Raw genomic sequence first — 19,951 nt, 5'->3', positions numbered from 1 at the left:
AACACATTAGTAAAATCGTCCATGTGACTCAACCTTAAATGTTATGAAGCGACTAGAATGCTTTTTGTGCGCAAAAACAAACAAAATACCATCTTTATTTAACAATTTCTTCTAGCCTGTGTCAGACTCTTACACTGTTGACGTATGTAGTAGTGCAGTGTTTCCTAGATCTATAGCAAAACGACTCGTGCAGAACAGACGTGAAGAAATTGTTAAATAAAGATGTTATTTTGTTAGTTTTTGCGCACAAAAAGTATTCTAGTCGCTTCTTAAAAATAAAGGTTGAACCACTGGAGTCACATGGACGATTTTACTAATGTGTTAACTACCTTTCTGGACCTTGAAAGTGTTAATTAAATAGCTGTCTATGGAGGGGTCAGAGAAATATATTTTTTTATCTAAAGATGAACGAAGGACTTACAGGTGTGGAACGACATGAGGGTGAGGAATTAATGACCCTTTAAAGGTTGGTTTAGGGTAAGGGTTCTTTTAAGTTAGGCTCTTAAGTTGTGATGAGTAGGGTTAGGGTAAGGAGTTAGATATTGCATTGTGTCAATGAATGTCCTCACAAAGATAGATGTATAAGATAGATACAACAAAAAATGTCATATGCCTGTGTTTCATTAAGGTGAACACATGAGTTTGCCACTGACTTGCGCTCCTTCCAGCGGTGGAGGTCAAACACAGCCGTGTAAAGCACATCCACCAGGCCGAGGGTCTTCTCTGGATCCAAACTGCGCTGCAGCAGAGACATGGTGGCTGGATCCTCCTTCAGACACCTGCCAGACAAATAAATAGAGTTAGAAGACCAGATTTTTTATTTTATGCCCTTTTAGCAAAGGCTAAACTTAAAGAAGAAGCTTTAAAACCTAGAGTAGAGAAGTAAATTAAAATCTTAACACCAAAAAAACTCAAAAGACAATTATATACTATAAATTAAACAATATCTTTCCTTGCAAAAGTAATAAAAAAGAGCAAATATATAACCCCTTTCAGGTTGAAATGTAATTGAAAAGGTTATTTTAGCTAAATTGACCCAAATTAACAGGGATTAAATGTGTTAACTCTTTTCTAACCATATTTTTTGTTTGTTTGTTTATAGTCTCCAGTTACCAGAATATCCTGTTGTATGAATATCTGAACATGCAATATATCAAAAAAAAGAACAGAGCCTTTGCTTCTTTTGCTTTTTTTAATGTTTCATTCTAATGGGAAATGTTAAGAGCAAAGTTAAGAGCAAAAATAAATTTTATTCATACATATTCATTCAACGACATTAGCCAACTTTGAATAAATGGTATGTAAAGCAGCTTAAACTCTAACAAACTGCAGCTTCAGAGGATGTGGAGCTAACAATTACTGTCGGCGATACTCAAGATTTAAACAACTATTGCTATAATTACCCTCTTTTTTACCGTATACAGTTACTCACCATGTGGAAGGAACCTGGATCACAACTTTGGATCCTTCAAGACAGATCTGAGGGGCGTAAGCTTCCTTATTCTCAATCTGAGCCGTGTCAACCACAACCTGCACAACACATCATCACCATCAGGTTTAATAACTGAACAGCGTCATGAAGCTCTGCCAGTATATAAATCATTCATGTTACTCATCATGTGATCATCAATCATTTTCTGCAACACAAACACTAGAGCGCCCCAGTGAACCGACTTTTCATCACTGTCAGAGAGCTGTTTCCACCCGAAAACACAAATTAAATATTTCCCACAGTTCTTGAAAAGAGGCTGTGAAGCCACGCCATGCAGTGGCGTTTGAAACCGGGAGGGCGTTTCCTATCAAACAGGAAGTGGGCTATTGTTATTAATAGCACAGGTGTATCCTCAATGTGACTCAAATGATGGGGACTCTACACAGAAAACACACACGCCCAAAGGTCAAGGCCATTCTGACCACACACACACAAAAAAGGACAGAAACAGCGTCATGGAAACGGCTTTATGATTTTTCAATAATTTCCTGTAGCCAGTGGCCTTTTCCAAAACCTTGAGTTCAGACTTTCATTTTTTTTTCCGTGTGAATGTTGCGGACAATGAACCAATAAAACTATGCTGGTAAATATCGGTGGACAGAAAGCTTCCAGGCTGCTACGAACAGTTCTCGGGAAGGATAAGTTACTACTAACATCATTAATTTTATATGTACCCACTTCTAAACATCACTGATATATTGATAAAACACACTGAATCCTTGAATGCATTAATGCAGGTTGCTTTATAAATATGAGCCTCATCTGAAAGGCAAAGGGGAGATGATCCTGTAATTTATTGTAATATTTCCAGTATTACTCAAGAGGTCTAGTTTCAAGTATAATTACTGAGCTTCATGTAACGCTATCTAGTGTAAGTGATAAATCCTGTTTGACATTTGTGCTGGCTATTGTATAAAGGCCTTCATACAGACTTTATATTGCTGACTTTCTATCAGAATTAGTACTGGCTGCAGACAAAGTCTTAATTGTTGGGGATTTTAAAGGGATAGTTTAAATGACCCTTATGATTTACTCAAGTGAACATGACATTCTTCTTTCAGACGAATAAAATCAGAATTATATTTAAAAAATCCTGGCTAATCCAAGCTTTATAATGGCAGTAATTTTTGCTCTGTTTTTGAAGTCCATAAAAAACTTAATCTGTCCGTAAAATAACGTGCTCCACCAGCTCTGAGGGGTTAATAAAGGCCTTCTGAAGCAAATTTGTGTTTGTGTAAAAAAATATCCATATTTAAAACGTTATAAAGTAAAGTTTCGGCTGAAAATGTGGAAATACTCTTCTGTGTGAACATTACGGACAATGAACTAATGTCATTACATGAAATTAAGTAATACATTAATACGTTAATGTAATTAATAAAGCCCTTTGAAGCTGCACTGAAACGGTCATTTGAACCTTGATCCGTTTGGTGATTGATCCGCAAGTTCATTATATGGAGAAAAATCCTGGAAAGATTTTCATCAAAAACCTTCATTTCTTTTTGACTGAAGAAAGAAAGACATGGACATCTTGGATGACATGGGGGTGAGTAAATGATCAGCAAAAGTTTATTTAAAAGTGAACTAATAATTTAATAACTTATGATTTGAATCAACGCTGAACTGACTTCAGCCGAAATGCATAATTTTCCTGTTTATCACTGTAAAGCTGTTCTAAAACCATCTGTATTTTATTAAATCGCTATAAAAAATAAAGTTGGCTTGACTTGCGGTTACTTCTATAAAAACATCACACAAATGTATAAACGTAAATACCACACGAAGAAGAAGAAGAAAAAAAATAAAATAAAAAAATAAGAAGTTAGTGGCTGTTGGAGGTTTTATACGTCTTCCTGTCCAAGTGGCCAGTTGCTGTCTGGAATAAACTGCAATGTGAAACATACAATAACGTGTGAAACTCACCAGTCCAGCCTGCCCGAACAGCAGCTGTACGGCGGTCTTACAGGCTCCTCTCCAGCTGGAGGGACACACCTGGTTCAGCACCTCTGTGACGGGGGAGTCGTCCCGCACAGCCACGCCGTTCTGATCCACCGCATCTTTGATCAGCTGCAGCACGGCATGCTGGGAAGAGATTACATGAGATGAAATTAGATGACTCTCTTTACAGTAACATGCACTGTTTTATTTGTACAAATACTATACAATTTATAGACAGTACTGTTTGGAATCTCTTCTGCTTACCAAGACTATTTAAAAAAAAAAAAATCAAAAATACAGTAAAATAGTGAAATATTATTGCAATTTAATATAGCCGTTTTCTATGTGAATATATTGTAACATTTAATTTATTCCAGTGATCAAAGCTGAAATTTCAGCATCATTACTCTAGTCTTCAGTGTCACATGATCCTTCAGAAATCATTTTAATATGAGGATTTGCTGCTCAAGAAACATTTATGATTATTATCAATGTTTATGCTTCATACTCATTTTGTGAAAACTGATGGATTTCATTTTTTTAAAGATTTTTTGATGAATAGAAAGTTAGCAAATAGACATTTTTGCATCATTATACATCTTTTCACTGTCACTTTTGATCAGTTTCAGGCATCCTTGCTGAATAAAAATATTAATTTCTTAAATTTCTTTACCCTCACTGACCCCAAACGTTTGAATAGTAGTGTGCATCACATTTAAACTTAAAAAAAATAATAAAAACACCTAAATGGTCTTTAAAAAGCCCCAGTTTCTTAATGCAAAATATAATCTTTTTGTTTTGCATGTGAAATATCGGGTTTTGTGAGATTTAAGTGTTTAAAACCACCTGAGACGTGCACGTTCCATTTAGTTAGTACTTATCCTTTCTTGTTTGTGTCCTTGCTATCACAGATTACATTACCAGCTGGATCTTATGTCTGGTCATCTTTCATAATAGTGTTCTGAGAAAGGACAGAGTACCGTTTTAAGCTTGAGGTTATCAGATGTGCTTTCGTTGAAGGAAACGCCTCGGAGAAGATGAGAGCCGATCTGGACAGGGATTGTGGGTAATTCACACTGGATGGGTTGAGACGTGGTGTGAAACCGTCCAGCCTGCTGGGCTTCAGCGTCACTGCAACAGCCCTGCATGTTGCAATAGTCAAACACTCTTCATATGCACACACACAATTAAACCAAATAAATGACAACACACCAACGCATGAGCCGGTAAAGATGCAACCACAGTCATGTGTAACAGCCGTTATATAATTGTGAGTTCGGCAAGCAGTAATTGAGATTTCACAATTTCCCCATTCAAGTAGACAAGACTTGGAAGTAGGGCTGTGCGATACTGAAGAAAGATGCAATATCTTGTTAAATAATGCAATATTCGATATGCGATACGATATTGCTATTAGTGTGTAAAATCTATTTAAATTATCTATTTAAATTTAAATAATTTTATTAAAAAAAATGTAAAAACCTTTTGATACCAAATTAAATTAAATGATACCATATGTGTTTCACATTCTTTCTGGGAAACAAAAAGCATACAACTTCTGAAAGTGACCAGCAGTGTTTTAGCAAAAATTTCTGATTTCTTTAAAAAAAAAAAAAAAAAACCCGAAACAGACATGAAGGGATCACTTGCTTTCAGATAGGCACTTGTACACACGTTTCGGTGTGTGTCAGACAGAAGACTGTGCGAAACTGCAAGGAGTTGTTTTTCGCAAGATATTACGTATAATAACTCTTTATAACGTCAAACAAGTCACATAATTAAAGGTGCCCTAGAATAAAAAATTGAATTAACCTTGCCATAGTGAAATAATAAGAGTTCAGTACATGGACATCACATACTGTGAGTCTCAAACACCATTGCCTCCTACTTCTGATGTAAATCTCGTAAATCAAAAACTCAACAGGAAAAAAAAGTGCTTCTCAACATAAACCCAACCGTGACGTAAGTGTTGGGGATCATTTATATGCACGCCCCCAACATTTGCATCTGTCCAACAAGCCGAATCTACTGATGGTAAACAAGACACTGGAAGATAGCAAACACTGCTCTCATGAGACACGGCTGAGATTTATTATAATCGGATGCCACAACAAATCGTTCGTTTGTTCGGCCGATTTCAAGCAAGCTTCGCTCAGCGTCTTAAACTGAAGAAACAGGCAACTATATTCCTGTAAGCAGTAAGTAATTTATCCACTTATTGACTTGCTGTTTAAACAATTTCTGATTAAATTTTAAGTTTCTTAGAGACCGCATTGTCTAGATCAGGGGTTTTCAAACTTCACAATGCCAAGGACCCCCAAATATGAGAAACCTTTATGGGGGACCCCCTTCCTAAAATAGATCTATATATTTATAATGAAAAAAAACTTTTAAACTGTTAGATAAATAGTGTGACATAAATACAACATATTGTTTCCAAACTTAAATTGGTTATACTTATTGTATGTATTAACCTGATGAAAAACATTTTCAATGAAAATGTACTTGTTTAACTTCTTAATCCGCACCGGATCGTGGGCGGGGCGTCTGACGCAAGTGGGCGTGTCTCTACTTATAATTACTTTTGTTTTATACAAACTGTTCAATCAACTATCACAAACTATGCATCATTTGAAAGCTAAAACACTCAAGATTCATGATCTGAACTCGTTTTTGCAATAAATACACCAGAGAGGAAAGGGTTAAATTAAATGCTAAAGCAGTGGCTATTTAAACATTAGCATAATGAACGCGGTACTCATCTTTCATCTCCTGACGTTCAGATCAGATCGGACGAATCCACGAAACAACAGCATACATGTCTGTGTAAGAGTCCACTCTTCAAAATGCATCCCACTTTTAATCCAAAACAACGAAAAATAAGGGGAAAAAACTAAAAATCCTCCGTTGTTTGCATAAGCGTTTTGTGTTAAGCGTAATCAATCATGTCCATTTTCAATGAAATAGCGATTGTAAGCCTTATTTTGACAATCTCCCCTGTACTGTGGACTGTTCCGGTCATATTAAACCCTCCCAGGTCTCTCTCCTTCAATCAAAAGCTGACTAGGACACATAAATAGAAAGGGAGCGCGTCACTGGGTGATACATCTGTCAGTCAAACTCGCCGGTCCTTTGTTGGATAAGCCAGTCAATGCCTAGCCAATGCATAGCCAGCATAGATTTGATTGATGGATGTAGTAACGAATCAAAAGACAATATTTTGCGTAGTTTCTGTGAGATATGTCGTAAGAAGCATTGGTGAATACCTCATGCTTACTTAGCTGTTACTTAGCGTCGTCTCCACAGTTTTCATTCATCGTATCCAGCGCCTGCCAGTGTAAGCACACATACTTACACACAACGCGCAGACTAAATAAGAGACTGTTTTTATCAACTAAATGAGTTTTTTTTACACTTGTAAATTCTGTAAATAGTTGTTTTAGTTATCAGGGACTGCAAATGCATTATAATTAGCAGTTTATTGCAGATTTATTTGAATAAAAACTACTCTTTACTATTACACAAATGTTCTAATATAATTGGACTTTATTGAAAGGACGCCCAGTCTTTTTTGACATAAAAGCTTACAGAAGCTACATTTTTGAGAGAATCGTCCTCAAATTTTAATCAATGCATGATCAGACATTCAGTTTTATATTTAGGTTATTTTCAGGGCATACAAATTAAAATCTAATATTTTTTTCCATAAGGGAATAATAAAAAAATAAAAACGTGAGTCACTTACATGCATATTTCCCCTTGTTTTAATCTGTCCCTATACTATTTGAGTTATTATGACTTTTGGGTAACATAATTTAAAGTGTCTAGTTTAAAATAAGACCACATTTATGGATATAGACCATAGGGTTTAAGAGCTGCAGACATTTTTATTTGGGGTATGTCATTTTTTTATTTATTTCTCAGCACAGGGCGAGGGTTAAGAGGTTAAGCAACTTTCATAATGTAGTTCTTTGTAAGCAGCTTGCATACCATGTTAAGAACCCCAGTGAGCAAGATTAAGGGACTATAGTGAGAAAAACTCACTAGAAAGATTTAAAAAAAAAACATATACAAATCTTGAAAGTATGTATATGGCAAACAAGGAGAAACAGTTAGAAATGAAACCATTAGATTGTTCGATAGACTCCATTTTTGCTTTGTCTTTTAATTCTCTGAAATTTTCTGGGGACCCCTTGGAACCTTCTGGAGGACCCCTGGGGGTCCCCGGACCCCAGTTTGAAAACCCCTGGTCTAGATGACGCAAGATGCTAGTACAGTAACAATAGGAAACACCAAGTACCATACAAAACTAAATAGTGTGTCTAATGACAAAGGTTAATATTATTTTGTATTACAAAATACAACCGTAGATACTTTGGTTGCAGATCGTTCAAGCGATCCTTCTAGCAAACGTCACCTTTTCCACCGTATAAGTTAAAACTATAGTCAATGGAGATTGATAAAATGCAGCTTACTTGTTTTTTGGTGTTTTCAGATCATCCATGCGTGAGAGAGAGCTCACGTGCATATGGTTGCCAGATTGGACATATTTAGGTAAAAACCGGAGTGTATAAGGGTTTCTTTTGACAGAAAAGCTCTGTTTGGGTGATTTCATTACAGAAATCTGGCAACCGCACTAACGTGAGCTCTCTCGCGCGCGGGTAATCTGACAACACCAATAAACAAGTAAGCTGCATTTTTTAATCTCCATTTGAGATGTTTTGCTTAGTTTCATTTAGTCGGTCTGGGTTCTGTCAGGACTCACGAGCCGCTATACTGAACTGCTGTGAGCTGCTGAAATAAGCCAATCAGAGCAGAGCTCCACATTAATATTCATGACTTCCAAATAAGGCAAAAACAGAGCATTACATCCTAGGGACAATTTATGTGGTTGTAAATGGACCTGTAAAACTGTATCTGGACATTTTTTTTCATTAAATAAGCCACATACCCTCTATGTAGATATCAGAGAACAATTTAACATATTGTTTACTGTAATTGTTTATTGTAACTCATTCTAGGGCACCTTTAACAGTAGTAATGTGCCCAGTCTATTCTCTGCTATATGCCGACCTAAAGCGAACACTTTCCCCAAAGTTGAAGCAGCCTATTAAAATCATTCAGATATTGCGTGCCGTTGCGATATGCATATCGCAATATGTACGTTTGCGATATTTTGAAAATTTCGATATATTGCGCTGCCCTACTTGGAAGTCTTGGTTGCTCGAAATAGCAGCAAATATAGCAGGCGAGTGAACAGACTTTGCTTGAAAGGTACTTCGAACATGTGCAGCATATTTAAATGTGTACATGTCTGTCTGTGCGTGGCTGCTGAACACATGAACATCCTGAAACGAGCTCTAATCTGCACTAAGCTGTAATTCCACACACGGCAAACATACCTGCAAAGCTGCTTCCACTGATTTGGGATTAAGGTGAAATCCGGCCTTCAGCGCATATTCACTGTGACCCAAAGAGTCTAACGCTGCTTTATACGCCTGAAATACACATACACACAATGTCAGTGGGTCAGTCCGTGGCTCATTATTACCAGAATACAAATTAAAGATCTCTATTTATATTTCCAATCCTGTTACAGGTCATTTATTTTTGCATTTCACTTACAAAGTGATCATTACGGAAAAACAATTCAATGTGCTCTGATATAACGATCGTTTAAAATAGTGTAAAATTAATTATAGCATTTCATGCACATTAAAAAGCTCAAACAGTAAAACATGGCACTAGTAACACCAAGGTCATAGCTTTGATTCTTTAGGAATGCAGGAACTGATAAAATGATAAAACTTGCTTTGCATTCTGACAAATGCAGAAATGTACATACTAGATAATAGCACTTTTAATCAAGTAATTATCACAATTAAACTGGTAAAACCCACTACGGTCATCACATACTTACAATGACTTGCAGTATTTGAGGGAGATCCACTTTCATTTATTAAGAACTTACAGCACTAGCAGCAACTGTAATGACTAATGTTCTAGTAGAAAGTATTGTTTAACATGATGTTAACACTGTTGTAAGAGTTGTCAGTGTGTGTGTTCACCTGTAGAGCGTTGTCGATCTTGGCGTTGAGCTCTTTGAGCTGGTGTTCAGGTATGGAGGTGTTCTGAGAGCAGAAGAGCTGCTGTACCTGAATGCCAGACAGACAGCCGTCTCTCCCCCTCTCCCTGAGACACGCCGTCACCTGAAACACACACACTATTTAACATACAAAACAGTGTTTCCTGCCACACTGCAAACATTCACTCATTCATTAATTTTAAGTAGTTTTGTATTTAAGTATTTGATGTAAGTATGCAGATCGTTGTTTAGAGAACAGTTTAGACAAAGTTTCTATACAAAAGAAAGTATATTATTATATGCACATGCATAAATACATTTTCAACTACATACACACCTTTAGTTAGGTATTTGAGGTAGCATGCAGTTTGAACTCAATTGTATGACAAACTGGACATTGGAAAATAATATTGGACAAGAAAATGGGCAAATCTCACAAAAAACAAGTATATACAGTTTTTAAATATAAAATGTAATGATTATAATTAAAGGTGGGGTAAGTGTCATTTCAAAACTGTTTTAGAAAAAGGACTCGGGCCGAGTGGAATAAACTGCCAATCACCAGGTAAGGGGCGTGTCTATGGTGAGAAGAGAGAGAGCCAATCAGCAGGTAAGGGGCGTGTCTATGGTGAGAAGAGAGAGAGCCAATCAGCAGGTAAGGGGCGTGTCTATGGTGAGAAGAGAGGCTCAGTTCACAACATTATTCAAAACACACGAGTCGCACAGGGCAGACATTAGCCAAGAAAGAACTAATATATGCTGCTTTTGCTTGAATATGCTCGTGTGTCATGTTCGCTTGTTTGTCTATTTGCGATCGTATTGTGTCTCACTTCAGCGATGATAAAGACCCGTTCATTTCCACACCGTATGGAGCATCTAAATCCCCTCAGTGTTTCAAGGTTTCAAGCGTCAGCTCACAAAATGTGTCCGACAGGTAAAATACTATAATACTAATATAGGTTTGTTTCCTCTTTTCATCTAGATTACCCATCCGGTCATAATTGTTATATGTCGTTAGCTGGACTATCGAGCTTGTATACTAAAGTTATCGAGTTGTTCATGAGAACTGTTTGTGTTTTGTGATCGCTATAACTCTAATCTTGTCATAATTGTAATATGTCGTTAGCTGGACTGTCATGCCCGTGTACTATCGAGTTGTTCATGAGAACTGGTTTGTGTTTTTATGATTGAATGGGTGACCTTTTTTTTTGTAATTTGACCTGGATTAGTAACACAGATTCTGCCATAGTCGTTGCCTGGGTTACGTATGTGTGGGGCAGAGCTATTAAAATTGGGCCGAGACCCTTTTTGGGGGTAGAGGCGTGTTTGTTTTGGCGATTTGAAATTTCAACAACGGTTACCAGATATCACTTATCCCACCTTTAAATCAATCGGTTTAATTATTTTGTCAGGGCTTGTTGGCTCCAGGCTGGCTGGTCGTGCATCGATTGGTGGTGTTGTTTACCTCTGACGCTCCTCTCCATGAGCGGGTGGCTTCCTCCAGCTCCGTCAGAGGCCCGGGGCTTGTGTTCTGCGTGTGGGCATTTCCACGTCTCTCCTGAACCTGTGCCAACGCCTCTGCCAGGCAGGACTGTGCCACCGGCTGGACTTTCTGCAAAGCCTGCGACAGGAACTGAAAATGCACCTGCATCACCGTCAGGAAGCAGCGGCCCAGCACCTGAGGAAGAGTAACATCAAGCCTTTAACCTAAAACACATCCCTTATTGTGAATGACTCATTAATGCACTGCAGAAAAAAAAGGCAAAGTCTGCTTTCATCAAAAGAGGTCACTCAAGGAAATGTGAAAATATTGCATTAAAAAATATTCAGCCTTTAAAGGGTTAGTTTACCCAAAAATAAAAATTCTCTCATTAATGACTTACCCTAATGTCGTTGGCCAGCCGTCAGACCTCCGCTCATCTTCACACACAGATGAAGATATTAGTGTTGAAATCCGATGGCTCAGAAAGGCCTTCATTGACACCAATGTCATTTCCTCTCTCAAGACCCATAAAGGCACTAAAGACGTCGTTACAAAGCCCATCTCACTACAGCGGCTATACAATCATTTAATGAAGAGACGGGAATAGTTTGTGTGCGCAAAAAACTAAATAACGACTTCTATGGTGATGGAGCGATTTCAAAACACCGCGTCGCAAAGCCTCGGAGCTTAATGAATCAATTCATGATTGGGATCACGTGTCAAACGGCTGAAATTAACGAGACTTTGGCGATCCGAATCATGAATTGATACACTGATTCATTAAGCTCCGAGGCTTTACGAAGCTCTGTTTTGAAATCAGCCCCTCACTATACATGTCGTTATTTAGTTTTTTTGCGCACCAAAACTAATTCTCGCCTCTTCATAAATAATTGTAGAGCCGCTGTAGTGAGATGGGCTTTGTAACGACGTCTTTAGTGCCTTTATGGGTCTTGAGAGAGGAAATGACATTGGTGTCAATGAAGGCCTTTCTGAGCCATCGGATTTCAACACTAATATCTTCATCTGTGTGTGAAGATGAGCGGAGGTCTGACGGGTCCAACCACATGAGGAATTAATGACAGAATTTACATTTTAGGGTGAACTAACCTTTTAAGTGATTTAAAATGCAACGATCGTTATCCTTCTAACCTTTCTTTCTGTGACATGCTCTTTAAAGCACACGTTTAACAGACTTCAAATGCATCGTTCAGGCTCATGTACATCTGGTGCTGATGTTTTATTAATACGCATAACCAAAAACCATCGAGGTCAACGCACCAGACTCCGCTTGAAGTTCCGGGAAACGGCAGGCGATCCCAATAGTAACGAGCAAGTTCGGAACATTCCCAGACACAGAAGCATTCGGAGAAGATTTACAGGGTAACTGTCGTATCGCTTCCTAAATAGGGAGTCTTTCCTGACTCACGTCTTACTCATCAGCACGGAAACGTGGAGACAAGCTCGTAAAAAAATAATGAAATATAGACACTGGAGCCATTATGTGCTCCGACCGAGTCTGTTCTTTGTCCAGTTGTGTATCGACACAGAATCGAGTGCAATGCTTGAATGTGTTGATGAAGAGAGAAGGCAGGAGACAGGCCTGTCGCCCCCACCCACAGCAAAAGGGTTTCTTTTACAGGTATCTGCTGAAAATATCTACAGGCCAAGTTGTAAAGACAGAAATATGCCATCTTGTGCAACAGGAGACAGGAAAAACAAGGTGGCGCCAGTTTCAGTCTTTCACCCCTCGTGCTGAAACACCTGAGAGCCGACAGCATACACAGGAAGCTGTCTTTAATGTTAGCTAAAGATGGATTTGGACTAATAGAGGCATAAATCCCATAACTGTAAAGTTCCTACTTGAGCTTCTTTATTCAAAGCCAGTTTAATATTTCAGACATTAACTTGTGTCCTCTTGCTGGTGATACCCACAGAAAAGAGTCGAAACTTAGAACAAAGTTCAACAAAATGAAGGTACAGAAAGATTAAATATGTATTAAAAATGTAAAAATCACAGAAATCTCTCATATACAGGGACAGAAAACAAAACGGTGATTGTCATGGCATGGGTTAATATGGCTTTGATCCCATTTGCTCCTTTATTTTCATTGCATCCATGTACAAATCTTTAAAGAAAAAAGCTATAAAAAAGTATTTTAAAGGTTTTACCTAAAAATACTGTAAAATGTGAGGAAATTTGGGGGAAATGTATTACAATAAGACTGGTCGAATTTGTATTATTTTTATGCAAACGTTACTATAGTAATTTAAAGTATGCATAATATGGCTTTGATCCCATTTTTTCTTTTACTTTATTTTAATGCACACATATACAAATAATACATTATTGAATTTTTTTTAAAATAAATGGATTTTAAAGGTTTTACCTAAAAAAAATTCAGGAAATTGGGGGGAAATATATTACTATACAATGATTACAATAAGACTCGTCAGATTATTATTATTATTATTATTATTATTATTAATACTACTACTATTTAATACATTATTATATTATTATTATTATTATATTAATGTTATTATTTATTATTATGTAACACTATTTCAGTGTCATTGTTACATGTAGTTACTATAGTAATAAACTATAAATTGTGCATAATTACATGTATCATTAATGAATAATTAATAAATAATGTACAAATGTAACAAGGACACTTTAAAATAGTGCAAGCTATTAATTATAAATATTAATATATAATATTTACTTTCATTGTCATCATTGCAACTACTACTACTACTACTAATAATAATAATTATAATAATTATAATAATTTGTTATTATTAACAATGAATGTAAATAGTACAATGTTTATTATCATTATTATTAATATCTTCATCATCCTCATCATCAAGACAATAATATTAAAATGGTAAAAGAACAGTGCAAATGAGAAACAGAAAATAAATAAATAAAATTAAAGAGAATTGTAAACATGGAGTCATCCATAGAAAACGAAGATTCGCAAACAAATCCCATCACACGGTTTGGAAATCCGATCTCAGGGTCAGTATTCTTATTGAGGGCATGCCAGGACCCAAAAAGAGTGCAGCTGATTGGCCCAGCGATGCATCGGGTGTATTTCTGTAGCAGCGCTTCATTGAGACAATCATGGTGTCAGGTAACACCCCGGGGACGGGAATACCCTGCTGTCGCCCTGCCAGCCGAATGTAAACAGGAGAACGAACTTGCCCCTCCGCGCACACACACAACAGGCAGATTCCCGCGAGGCAGGAAGGGCCACTTGCAAACAAAAACGCTCATTAGCAAATACAAGACGCTGAATAGACACTAGCTGCCGCCTGTAAAGCCTGTGCGGTGTTTACTGTTCGCTGCTGATGTGTGTGCATTTGGTTTTGTTCACGAGTTCAGTTAGGCTGCCGTCTGATAAACAGTGACACTTTCATGCATTTCTGGCAGGGCTCTGTTTCCCATTGGTGGCAATGGTCCTACAATCTGCTTTTGGGAAAAGCATCCGAGGTCTGTTTTTAAAGCAGCAAAACTGGTCTGTTTTTAACATTCTGCATGTCAAAAAAGAAAAGCAGCCCTTGTTCACACGACAAGACAAAAATACAAAAGTTAAACACTTGAAAACAGAGCCGGATCTTTCCGGAGTGGTTGTTTCGGATGAGCTGTAACGTTTCTGTTTGAGTATTCAGGACATTTTTGCTTGTGCAAACATTATAAAACACTTTCAATATTTGAATGCATTCCACAGCAAACACGTTCAGGGGGAAAGAATTTGGAATTAACAGAATATTCCGTTTCATACTCTGAAAACTTTGGCGTTTTGTGTTTTGGCACGAGGATCCGTTGGGACTTTGCAAGGTTGTTTCTCTATAGCTGCAGGTCTGGCCCGGGTCCCTGCCACAGCGTGCCCCGTTTTAAAGGCCTGCGGTGTGAAGCCTTCCTGCTCGGAGCATGACCACATCCACCGGGGCGCAAACCATCGCTCATAAAGGCATCATTTCAGCTCGTACGTGTCCCTTGAGTAGAGACACGGAGACTGACCAGCACAGCTACTCTTATACCGCACAAACTAGAAACTATATCCTTTTGGACAGAGAGCGAGAGAGAGCGAGAGAGAGCGAGAGAGAGAGCGAGAGAGAGAGCGAGAGCGAGAGAGCGAGAGAGCGAGAGCGAGAGAGCGAGAGCGAGAGAGCGAGAGCGAGAGAGAGAGCGAGAGAGAGAGCGAGAGAGAGAGCGAGAGAGAGAGCGAGAGAGAGAGCGAGAGAGAGAGCGAGAGAGAGAGCGAGAGAGAGAGCGAGAGAGAGAGCGAGAGAGAGAGCGAGAGAGAGAGCGAGAGAGAGAGCGAGAGAGAGAGCGAGAGAGAGAGCGAGAGAGAGAGAGAGCATCTGGTTTCCGAAAATATCTCAGAACAGAGGAATTCCTCTATAAAAGATCTGGAGGCCTCTCCTCGCCTTTGAAAAATAATCAGTGTCTGGAGTAACAACAGGCTGATGGTAAGCTTCAAGACGACTAGCACAAACGTCAGGTTTGATCCCAGGTAGGGCTGGATTTATTAAAAATTCCAGTCCTAAAATTGCGCTTTGAGCGATAAACTTAACCCCTTAGTTGCTAGTCTTGCCCACAGATTGCTATAGGGGCTGTTGGGCGGAGCTACTCCGCTCACAATTGCGGTTTCGTTCTTTTTATCTTGACCAGAATTGAGTTTTAGACATACAAGCGTTTTTTACGACCACTACACTCGGGAGATATTTCAGGTGCTCATGCAAACCTCGTCTTGAATTGAGTTGAGTTGGGTAAAAACAACCTGATTAAATGTAACCTGGACCACAAAATCAGTCATTAGGGGCGTTTTTTGAATATAAGCTTTCCATTGATGTTTGGTTTGTTAGGATAGGACAATATTTGGCTGATATACGACTATTTCTAAATATTGAGAACATCACTTTTAAAGTTGTCCAAATGAAGTCCTAATACATTTTTATTATATTTAGGGTTAGAAATTTACAAAATATCTTCATGGAACATGATCTTAAATTAATATCCTAATGATTTTTGCCATAAAAGAAAAATGAATAATTTTGTCCCATGCAATGTATTGTTGGCTACTGCCACAAAAATACCCAGGGGCGCATGACTGTGGGAAGTCCTCCAGGGTCACAAATGTGGAGATGAATAAAGCAGCATCAAAACTGCAAAAAAATATATATATATTTATGAACATCTTTAAAAATGTCATTTTTATCGGTGCATTAATACACAAATATATAAGAGCCCTATGCATTTGAACCATTGGGATTACATTTGATTGTGTATAAAATTACAGATTTTACATTCTGGCATTTGTTTTATGAGAGCCTTTATCATATTCATAGTGTTTAACACGAGTATTCAAAACAGAGAACATATTTTTTTCCTGATAATGAGTTTAACTTTAATAAAATTGTTGCAATTAACTGAATGTTAAACTTTCCATGTTTCATTTTTCAGATGCATGTTTTACAGTCTAAGATTTAAAGAAAATGGCCAAATTCACACATTCCACCACTTTCTCAAATTACAATTAAATTCGGAGTTGTAGGCGTTAAAATACTGAAATAGTTTACAGGCAAACTTGTTTATGTTTGAAAAAATGAAGATTATTGACCCCTAAGAAAATGTCCTGGCTCTGCCACTGAGGGAGAGAGCTGTTCCACAGCCTCTAATCTGGTTGGCTACCAAGATCATGTATGGAATTTACATATAATCCAATTAAAGAATGCATTTTTATTATTCATTATTATTAACAACTAAATAAAAAGATTTAGAACAAATATTTAACCCACACCAGCAAACCTTTCCCTTACCTCACCCATATCCCACCTTAATAGGGCTGCACGATAATGGTTAAACTGATCATCACAATTATTTTGCTCAAATTTATAATCAGGATTATTCTATAAAAAATGAAGGGTAATGAAGGTATGGCCATTTTGAATGTTCTTTACCAACCTCCGCTACACCCAAAATGCCAGTAGGTGGCACACCGACCTCTTTAAATTAACTATGATAACTTCGTTAGATGGTAAATCAATAAAAAAAACACCTTCGCAACCTATAAGGCAGAGTGTGTTGCATTTGTTGAAATTCATCGCTGAAGGTTTGATCATGGCAGATTTTGTCACACAAATATTACAAGTGTAACGCAAATCCCAAAGAAAAAACTAATTTTAAGGGTAAATAATGAGCGGGCCAATATCGTGACAATTATTTGAAATCAATCGAGAGAAGCAGATATCGTTATCGCGATTAAAATACGATTAATCATGCAGTCCTACACCTCAATATATGCGAAAGTGCTTTGCAATACAATATGAACAAAACAAATACATTGTACTTATTTTTGGATGTATGTGGACTTTCAAAGTTCTCAATACAACAGCAGACACATCAACATCAACATGTAATAATATTTGGGCCGGCTGTATCCGGGCGACCTACCTCAACGTCCTGCAGGCTGAAGTCGTTCTGGTCTTTGAAGTTAGCCGCGCCTGCGCTGAGCTCCATCAGCATTTTGCCGATCTCTGGCTTTATTGCTGTGGTGAGCCGGCTGGTCGTTTCCATGACATGTTCCTGCACGTCCTTCAGTTGCATAGCCGCTTTGGAGTAACGGGATTCCCGAAACACGCTGCCAAAGAGCTCTGTCAGGAACGCGCTTGCACGGCAGAACGCGTTCAACGCGTCCAGGTATTTGGAGATGCCCTGCTGAATGTCCGCAATCGCCGTGGTTGTGCCCGGGGGCGGGGCGTGACAGCCGGAAGGGGAGGAGCCTATCGTTGCCATGGGAGAAGGGGCGGAGCAAGAAGAGCCCAATGGGGCGCTGAGGGTCCGGCTGAGCTCGGGCAACTGAAACTGCTGGTGCTGCTGCACTTTGTGCTTGGACCCGCCAAGCAAAAAGCGCAGCTTGTAGTCCATTTTACTTTCTTGCGCACTGCAACAATACATAAGTATTCAATGCGCCCAGGAAGTGTCTGTCCTCACGAAGCGGACAACTCTCGACTTTTCAATGTGCACAAGTTCTCAATGCCTAATTTGGGTCTCCTGGAATCAAGTAAATAGATAGCTTAAAGATCCCATCAGAGGGGAAGTCATGACCGTATTCCACTCCTGAGAGATGGAGAGCAAAAGGAAGGTGAGAGGAAATCTTGCAGCCCAGCTGCAACTCTGGAAGCTGCTCACATCAAAACGTTAGCGCTTATATCCCAGTGAAACGGCCAACTTCAATTAGCTTCAGGTATTTTCCCTTAGAATTGGTTCACAGGCGTCTCACAAGGAAATAAAGATTATCTGCACGTAACTTACACACCAAGCATAGCTTCAATCCAAAGTGCATAATCAATCCTTCAAATGGAAGTGAAAAAACCTTCTTTCCGAACACTTTCCATAGGCTTCTAATAAAAATAGAAAAATCTTAAAAATCTGTCAGCAAAAACCATTTTCAGAAGAGGAAAAACAGTAACACCGTTCAACAGCAAGCACGGAGGGAGGATTGGCGTGGGCTACAGGGTGATGTGGCCTGAGCCGCTCTGACGGATCCAGTCGGTCAGAGGGTTTTCTGAGGGCCTTTCAGCTGGTCAGGGGTCGAGCAGGGGGCTGGTACAACAGATCGCCGGGCTCCCTCGATCAGTTTCCAGAGCCTGAGGTAGTTGATACTCACAACGGAAACAAATGTGCTTCCAGATAGGGGTCTCTCGGCAAACGCGGACTGCAGCAACAAAAGCACAAATTATCTGTAAGGCCTCTCGGTCATTTCCTGCAAAAGAGACAAAGAGAAAACGTCAGGGAGATTTTCGAAGGGAGGATGTGATTTGACTTTGTTTCCAAGCGTTTCATGTTGATTTGATCAGACTTTTGTTTTCAAACGCCACACTGATTGCAGTTCAGCTTTCTCTAGTGGTCATTAAATCAGTTCAAATGCATATAAATCAGTGTCCATATAAAGCACCTTTTTACAAGATGTAAAATAAGTCTCTGATGTCCCCAGAGTGTAAGTGAAGTTTTAGATAGAAAAAACCCACAGATAATTTTTATAGCATGCTAAAATTGTCACTTTTTGAGGGTGAGCAAAAATGCAAATTTCTGTGTGTCTCTTTAAATGCAAATGAGCTGGTAAGAGAAGAGAGAACAGGGATAGTTTAGTTTAATTACGGTTATAATATCTGCTGATGAAGCGAGAACAGGGATAGTTTAGTTTAATTATGGTTAAAATATCTGCTGATGAAGAGAGAACAGGGATAGTTTAGTTTAATTATGGTTATAATATCTGCTGATGAAGAGAGAACAGGGATAGTTTAGTTTAATTACGGTTATAATATCTGCTGATGAAGAGAGAACAGGGATAGTTTAGTTTAATTATGGTTATAATATCTGCTGATGAAGAGAGAACAGGGATAGTTTAGTTTAATTACGGTTATAATATCTGCTGATGAAGAGAGAACAGGGATAGTTTAGTTTAATTACGGTTATAATATCTGCTGATGAAGAGAGAACAGGGATAGTTTAGTTTAATTACGGTTATAATATCTGCTGATGAAGAGAGAACAGGGATAGTTTAGTTTAATTACGGTTATAATATCTGCTGATGAAGAGAGAACAGGGATAGTTTAGTTTAATTACGGTTATAATATCTGCTGATGAAGAGAGAACAGGGATAGTTTAGTTTAATTACGGTTATAATATCTGCTGATGAAGAGAGAACAGGGATAGTTTAGTTTAATTACGGTTATAATATCTGCTGATGAAGAGAGAACAGGGATAGTTTAGTTTAATTACGGTTATAATATCAGCTGATGAAGAGAGAACAGGGGTAGTTTAGTTTAATTACGGTTATAATATCAGCTGATGAAGAGAGAACAGGGATAGTTTAGTTTAATTATGGTTATAATATCTGCTGATGAAGAGAGAACAGGGATAGTTTAGTTTAATTAC

At 38.3% G+C, this 19,951-nt stretch overlaps 1 protein-coding gene across 3 annotated transcripts in view; it reads right to left on the bottom strand.

The window, feature by feature from the left end:
• LOC137043051 (granule associated Rac and RHOG effector protein 1-like) overlaps positions 1-19,951 on the bottom strand; it is a 51,563-nt gene that overhangs the window by 9,310 nt on the left and 22,302 nt on the right. For all 3 annotated transcript variants that reach the window (XM_067419109.1, XM_067419108.1, XM_067419110.1), the window contains exons 2-9: positions 17,465-18,776; positions 10,981-11,193; positions 9,499-9,639; positions 8,833-8,928; positions 4,411-4,572; positions 3,416-3,574; positions 1,433-1,530; positions 654-779 (exon numbers count right to left, since the gene is read on the bottom strand). In XM_067419109.1, the coding sequence (XP_067275210.1) occupies positions 654-779; positions 1,433-1,530; positions 3,416-3,574; positions 4,411-4,572; positions 8,833-8,928; positions 9,499-9,639; positions 10,981-11,193; positions 17,465-17,968 (1,499 nt within the window). In that variant the 5' untranslated portion in view covers positions 17,969-18,776. The remainder of the gene's footprint in view (positions 1-653; positions 780-1,432; positions 1,531-3,415; positions 3,575-4,410; positions 4,573-8,832; positions 8,929-9,498; positions 9,640-10,980; positions 11,194-17,464; positions 18,777-19,951) is intronic.

Source organism: Pseudorasbora parva, chromosome 16 (assembly GCF_024679245.1).
Source record: "Pseudorasbora parva isolate DD20220531a chromosome 16, ASM2467924v1, whole genome shotgun sequence".
NCBI lineage: Eukaryota > Metazoa > Chordata > Actinopteri > Cypriniformes > Gobionidae > Pseudorasbora > Pseudorasbora parva.
The sequence above is the reverse complement of the archived record's forward strand: the minus strand, read 5'-3'. Positions and strand labels throughout refer to the sequence as shown.